The sequence below is a fragment of the Aythya fuligula genome, chromosome 3, assembly GCF_009819795.1.
Source record: "Aythya fuligula isolate bAytFul2 chromosome 3, bAytFul2.pri, whole genome shotgun sequence".
Classification (NCBI taxonomy): domain Eukaryota; kingdom Metazoa; phylum Chordata; class Aves; order Anseriformes; family Anatidae; genus Aythya; species Aythya fuligula.
Window position 1 is genome coordinate 1636179 of NC_045561.1, and position 7432 is coordinate 1643610.

General features: G+C 43.4%; 1 protein-coding gene across 1 annotated transcript; it reads right to left on the reverse strand.

Moving 5' to 3' along the window:
• Positions 1-3105: 3105 nt before the first annotated feature.
• On the reverse strand, positions 3106-6792 carry LOC116487085 (60S ribosomal protein L22-like 1). The gene is made up of 2 exons (XM_032183668.1): positions 6757-6792; positions 3106-3543 (listed from the first exon to the last, which is right to left on the reverse strand). Exons 1-2 carry the CDS (start codon positions 6790-6792, stop codon positions 3211-3213), a joined length of 369 nt encoding a protein of 122 aa, XP_032039559.1. The 3' UTR covers positions 3106-3210.
• Positions 6793-7432: the final 640 nt, after the last annotated feature.

Genomic DNA, 7432 nt, shown 5'->3' on the forward strand with positions numbered 1-7432 from the left:
CTTTGTGGTCTGGACAGATCACAGATGGAGACATTTAAGACTTAATGTAACTCTTGCACAATTGGTGATTATTTTTCTCTGGCTTAGACACAACAAGCCTCAAACTTTGTATGGCACATACTGCTGAACTGTACAACTTGTGTACTGCAGCTTAGTTCAGTTGGTGGGAGAAATCTTAGTACCAGGTAGGAAAATCTGTATGGACTGCAATGCGCATCTCTAGATAAGGGAGGGGCTATAATAGGAGTATCTCGTGCCAGAGATGTCCATGTCTGCAGTCAGGAAATAGGCAGACAAAATATTTGCAGATCAAGTTAAAACCAATTAATGACCTACTATATAACTCAGAAAAAAACTTGTTCAGTTATCTAAGTTTGCTGACACTTTGAAAACACACTTCAGAAACAAAATGATGACTAAATAGTAATGTGTACTGCAAAGAATGAGTGATACACCAAACTGAAAAGGATTTGGGGACTGTTTATCACAGTTAAGCCATAGCCTGAATACTGTAATGCTGATTAGTTAAATTCATTGTGCAGACAGTATAATCTAGCAGTCAGTAATGTGCCTGTGAGAAGGAAGACACTGTTTCTATCACTTTAAACTAAATTGTAGGCACAGAATGATTGAATCACAGAATCACAGAATTTTCTAGGTTGGAAGAGACCTCAAGGTCATCGAGTCCAACCTCTGACCTAACGCTAACAGTCCCCACTAAACCATTTCCCTAAGCTCTACATCTAAACGTCTTTTAAAGACCTCCAGGGATGGTGACTCCACCACTTCCCTGGGCAGCCTGTTCCAGTGCCTCACAACCCTTTCAGTGAAGAAGTTCTTCCTAACATCTAACCTAAAACTCCCCTGGCTCAACTTAAACCCATTCCCCCTCGTCCTGTCACGAGGCACGTGGGAGAACAGGCCAACCCCCACCTCGCTACAGCCTCCCTTGAGGTACCTATAAAGAGCGATAAGGTCGCCCCTGAGCCTCCTCTTCTCCAGGCTGAACAAGCACAGCTCCCTCAGCTGCTCCTCGTAGGACTTGTTCTCCAGGCCCCTCACCAGCTTCGTCGCCCTTCTCTGCATCCGCTCAAGCACCTCGATGTCCTTCTTGTAGCGAGGGGCCCAAAACTGAACACAGTACTCGAGGTGCGGCCTCACCAGAGCTGAGTACAGGGGGACGATCACCTCCCTAGCCCTGCTGGTCACACTGTTCCTGATACAAGCCAGGATGCCGTTGGCCTTCTTGGCCACCTGAGCACACTGCTGGCTCATATTCAGCTGACTATCCACCATCACTCCCAGGTCCTTCTCTGCCAGGCAGCTCTCCAACCATTCCTCTCCCAGCCTGTAGCTCTGCTTGGGGTTATTGCGCCCCAGGTGGAGGACCCGGCACTTGGCCTTGTTGAACTTCATGCAGTTGGCCTCAGCCCATCGGTGCAGGCTATCCAGATCCTCCTGCAGAGCTTTCCTACCCTCAAGCAGATCGACACACGCACCTAACTTGGTGTCATCTGCGAACTTACTGAGGGTGCACTCGATGCCCTCGTCCAGATCATCGATGAAGATATTAAAGAGGACCGGCCCCAGCACCGAGCCCTGGGGGACGCCACTAGTGACTGGCCTCCAACTGGACTTGGCTCCATTCACAACGACTCTTTGGGCCCGGCTATCCAGCCAGTTTCTAACCCAACGAAGCGTGCGCCAGTCCAAGCCAAGAGCAGCCAGTTTCTTGAGGAGAATGCTGTGGGAGACGGTGTCAAAAGCCTTGCTGAAGTCAAGGTAGACCACATCCACAGCCTTTCCCTCATCCACCCAGCGCGTCACTCTGTCATAGAAGGAGATCAGGTTCGTCAGGCATGACCTGCCTTTCATAAAGCCATGCTGACTGGGCCTGATCGCCTGCTTCCCCTGCAAGTGCTGCATGATGACTCTCAGGAGGATCTGCTCCATGAGCTTTCCTGGCACTGAGGTCAAACTGACAGGCCTGTAGTTTCCCGGGTCTGCCCTCCAGCCCTTCTTGTAGATGGGCGTCACGTTTGCTAGCCGCCAGTCGATTGGGACCTCCCCCGATAGCCAGGACTGCTGATAAATGATGGATAGTGGCTTGGCCAGCTCCTCTGCCAGTTCCCTCAGTACCCTTGGGTGGATCCCATCCGGCCCCATCGACTTGTGCACATCCAAGTGCCGTAGCAGGTCACCAACCAGTTCTTCATGGATAATGAGGGCCACATCCTGCTCCCCATCCCCTTCCACCAGCTCAGGGTACTGGGTATCCAGAGAACAACCGGTATTGCCGCTAAAGACTGAGGCAAAGAAGGCATTGAGCACCTCCGCCTTTTCCTCATCTCTTGTAACTAAGTTTCCCCCCGCATCCAGTAAAGGATGGAGATTCTCCTTAGTCCTCCTTTTTGTGTTGATGTATTTATAGAAACATTTTTTGTTATCTTTAACGGCAGTAGCCAGATTGAGCTCCAGATAAGCTTTGGCCTTCCTAATTTTGTCCCTGCACAGCCTCGCTACTTCTTTAAAGTCCTCCTTAGTGGCCTGCCCACTTTTCCAAAGCTTATAAACCCTCTTTTTCCTCCTAAGATCAAGCCACAATTCTCTGTTGAGCCAGGCCGGTCTTCTTCCCCGCCAGCTCGTCTTTGGGCACGTGGGGACAGACCGTTCCTGCACCATTAAGACTTCCCTCTTGAAGAGTGCCCAGCCTTCCTGGACCCCTCTGCCCTTCAGAACCGCCTCCCAAGGGACTCCACCAACTAGTGTCCTGAGCAGCTCAAAGTCAGCCCTCCGAAAGTCCAATACAGCGGTTTTACTGGTCCCCTTCCTGGCCTCGCCAAGAATAGTGAACTCCAACATTGCGTGGTCACTCTGCCTGAGACAGCTCCCGACGATCACGTCCTCCACTAGTCCTTCTCTGTTTGTGAAGAGAAGGTCTAGCGGGGCACCTCCCCTGGTAGGCTCACTAACCAGCTGCGTCAGGAAACTATCTTCCACGCTCTCCAGAAACCTCCTAGACTGCTTTCTCAGGGCTGTGTTGTGCTTCCAGGATATGAAAAAAAAGAAAGATCTTTTTTTTTTTTTATTTAATTATATTGTCTCTGTCCAACAGAGTACAAATTCTTTATTCACCAATAAGTTAAGTGTTCTCATAAATAGATGTTCTATTTTTTTTGTACACTGTAGTAAGTATAAAGGTATGCTTCATCATTCCTCGGATTCTGATCCTTCTTCATCTTGACTGATTTGGAAGTAGCGTAGCTCGTATGTCTCCTTGTCAGATGCAACCACGCGAAGCCAGTCACGAAGATTGTTCTTCTTGAGGTACTTCTTTGTGAGGTATTTCAGGTACCTTTTAGAAAACTGCTTCTCAGATGTCACCGTGATCTTGTTCTTCAGATGCTCAATGTGAACGGTGTTCCCCAAGTTTCCTGTTTTTCCATTGACCTTAACCTTCTCCTTTAGGAACTGTTCAAAGTTGCCGGAATCGAAGATCCCATCTTCGACAGGGTTATGACAGGGTTTGAGGTTATGCTTTCTCTAATTTCCTAGATATGATACATTTGTAACAACAATTTTGGCTGAAGCAAAGTCTATTAAGACTACTGAATCCTTACAGTGTACTATTTAAAGTGTTCAGAAGAACTGTGAAATTCACCACTAGTGGTGGACTCATTTTCTACTTTCAGTAATATGACATTTAATCTGGTCTGAAGTTAATGTTTCTTAAACCAAAAATGAGATTTTGATTCCTCTAGATTCTTAGCTCTTCAACAGACTTTGGTTTGCTGGATCCAGATGAACACACAATGCTTTCTTTCTGTGGTAAATGCCCTTCCAAATGCCCTTCCTTTCTGCCTGGAACAGTCAGATGAGTAAGAGTACTTAGTGCCTTTCAACCGGCAGCAATGGAACTGATTACCAAAGCAACGATTTGCCAGATACATGTGGAAACTAAGGCACAGAAAGGTTGAAAGATTTTGTCTTAGTCATTTCAGCTGCAAAAGAGATCTTTACACTTCTACCACTTTCAGACTTCTGAATTCTGAAGCTCACTCAGAACCACGGTACGGGTTAGGAATAGAGCACAGTATGCACTATGTATCTATAGTTAATGCATATAGGAATAGTCGCTGTGTAAGACATGTTGGCGCTGTGTCATCTTTATTTAAATAGCCATGGGATGCATAAGTTCGCTTCTAGCTTCTACTGAGGTGTCTTTTGGAACATCTGGGGAATAAGCAGTAGTTCACATTTATGGTGTTAACACTCACCTGGGGTCTTGTGAGGAGAACATAACAGCTCTGCATACAATCATATGTAGAAATGATAGTGTATTAGTTATTCTTGGAGAGAAAATGTTGCACTGCCGAGCTGTGTTCTTCAGTGGAACTTCTGTCTGATTTGGGGGAAAATCAGTCTTAACTGGATGGAAAAGGTAGGAAAGTCATCCTCAACTTCTGATTTTTTTAGCTTAGTCAAGATGCTTTAAAACACATTCTGAATGAACTTTATTGTCTTGGAAATAATGAGAAGGCGGATCTGCTTATGAGAAATGCTTGTGGGTTTCCAGCCAGACAAAAAGGGCAGATCGTAATGAGTAAGGCCTACAGTGCTCATTTTGCTTCTTTCATTATCTTATGCTGAAGTAAGTAAAGTGTTTTATATACATATGTGGGGTGGGTGGCAGCAACTGCTTTAACATTGCAGGCAGTTAGTTCCCAGTGCTCAGTGGTATCAATTTCATTGTCTGATGCACGGGCTAGTTAATTGCGTTAGTATTGCATCCTCAGAAAAAGCATTGAGTTAGAGAGCAAGAATAATTCTGCTGTCACACACCTGTTGAACCCTTTTAATCTCAGTGGTGCAAAATTTCAGCTTCTGTTTGTAGACGTACTTCCTCTCTTGTCTGCCTCAACCTGCTCCCTCTGAGTCACACATGTACCATCCTCTTCACCATCTTGGCAAGAATGGGAAGGCATAAAATGCAGTAGTAAATGAGCTTCCTATCTGGCAACAATGCTGACCAGCATCTGCTTATGTCCAAGTAGTGCTCTTTGTTCCCTGGCTTTAAAAAAAAAAAAAGAATATGTTTTAGATAGTATTTATCAAGCATTCACATGTGCATAGGGAATGGAATCACATGGAAAAGCAATGAATTTTCCTTTTCGCTTTTTTCTAAAAGCCATAACCATGACTGACTTGCATTGTTTAAAAACTGTATGTTGGAAGATAGCCACTAAAAGCTGTAGAGGATATGACATAGATGTGATAATGAACATGACTTGATATGCTTAATACATTATTTTGCTTTGTAGCAAGCCTGGAAGATAATGTTTGGGGTGAAAATGGTGAAAAGGAAATTGGAGAACTGAGGCCACACTGCTATAAAAATGCTACCAAACTGCAGCATTTAAAGAACCTTAGCAATAACATACTGTCTTTTGCTGCAGTCACTACAAAGTGGAGGAAGAAAAAATGAATTGGTTTCTCCGTTGCTACAGTGGCATGGGAGGCGTTAACTTTGGGAAAGGAGGCAGACTTAACCTGAAATGTCCCTGAAATACACTGAAATAACAAAACAGCAAGATGTCAGCTGTACATTATTTAGCATCAAAATAAATCTGCTTCTGATGAGAAGTTAGGGGAAATATCCTCAGAATTAAAAAAAAAAAAAAAGCTTTAATTCAGGCAGTAACAAGAACCACAGATCAAAGACCTGTAGTAAAAGGAAAAAACCTGAAATCTATTATCTATTTTTGGTAACCTGAAACAACTGCTAAACTGATGTTATTGAAAAAGTTAATTCCTCCCTGCTATCTACTAGAAAAATAGGCAAGGAGATCTTTGAAACTTCTTTACTGATGCTACCACCCCTAGCATCAGTGCATCTTTTCTTCTTTAGTACATGTAATACTTACTCCTCGGTGGGCATGGATTATTCGTTTGTTTCCGTATATCATCCCAGTGGTGTTACAGACAATGCCAGTCTCAGTGAGAGAAATCCTACCAAGTTTTTTGCTTCATGCTTCCCTCCACTAAATTATTTTTCTATCTTTTTTTCATGTTTTGAACATGTGAGCTGTGATCCATCTGTTAGAATGTGTATTCTTAGTCCAGGATGGAGTTGAAATTTCTGTTCCTTAGTTACCATTTTCCTTCATCCAAGATCTATATATTTGGACATATGATACTAAGACAACCTGCAATTTCAAGTAGAGCAACTTAAAAAATTGGAACATTTTAAACACATCTTAAACAGCTCCAGGAGTCCTTTGAAGTATGCTGTGGAACCATGGCTCAACAGTACATTACAACTTTATTGACATTTATTTCAGTGGATCTATTCCTGCTGTAGGTCATCCTTGATATATTTTCTGGATGTTCTGTACACCAAGTATACTTTATTCATTATAACTGTACAATGTATGGGAGACTGATTCTCTTACTTGCTTTACTACATCATTGTTTAAGGCTGTTTAATTCAGTGCCAAAGCTGGATACAGAAGTAGTTTTTGTTGTGTTTTATTTTTATTTTTATTTTCAGTTCTTTTTTGATCTATGTCCGTTAGAGTCACTTATTCCAATGAAACATTGCAGCTGGTCTTGGCTTGGTCCTTTACCCATCTTACTGCTGTGACCCAGCGAAGTGTTTGTTGATATGTCATGGAGTACCCTCAGGCCCAATTCCCTCTGATTTTCATCCCGCTTAAACGAAAGTCAAGAGCCAGTACTCCTTTTTCTCTGCCTTACCTCTTGGCTCTGGTAACGGAACTGTAATTCATGCATTATAAGGCATGAATGGTTACTGTGTTTCCTCAAAGTATTTCTTCTAAGCCTACAGTCTTGCCTCCTGGGTAGAGAATTGTCCCTTCTGATTCCCTGTTCTTTTGTCCTTATAAAACCCTTAAAACCTTAGCAAGCCATTCCTATTCTGTTGTGTAGATCTAGCTTCCATCTACAGAGAGCCTCACCATAAAGAAAGTATACGTGTGCCTGCCTGTGTTTTGTACTGTGTTTTGTAGCAAGGTCCACCAAAACATTACTCCACACTGTGGGTTTGTCTGGCATGGTGCAGCTCCTCTCCACAAGGCGTAGCTGGGTTGAAATACTGCAGAAGAGCCCCAGCCTAGAGATGTACGAGTCTAACATACATAAATGACTACCAGGTCATGTTGGTGCACACTAGTAGGCCACTACAAAGGGACAGATGCACAGTTAAAGATGTAATGAGAGAAACAATAGGAATGTCTAATGTATTATGGGTGGATCTGTGTAGTAGAATAAAAAAAAAAAAATTCTTCCAAATCACACTGATAACACTGATATAGGAGATTAGAGAGATCTGTGAATATCAGACTCTATTACTACTTTTCCTAATACCTGAAGTAACTTCAGTATACCGTATAAGGATTGCATATATTCTACA

Excerpts from the sequence above, each read along its gene's own strand:
- LOC116487085 (XM_032183668.1), bottom strand. The coding sequence starts at position 6,792 with ATGCATGAATTACAGTTCCGTTACCAGAGCCAAGAG. Across the intron at positions 3,544-6,756 it reads TCCGTTACCAGAGCCAAGAG|AGAAAGCATAACCTCAAACC; the intron begins GTAAGGCAGAGA and ends CTAGGAAATTAG.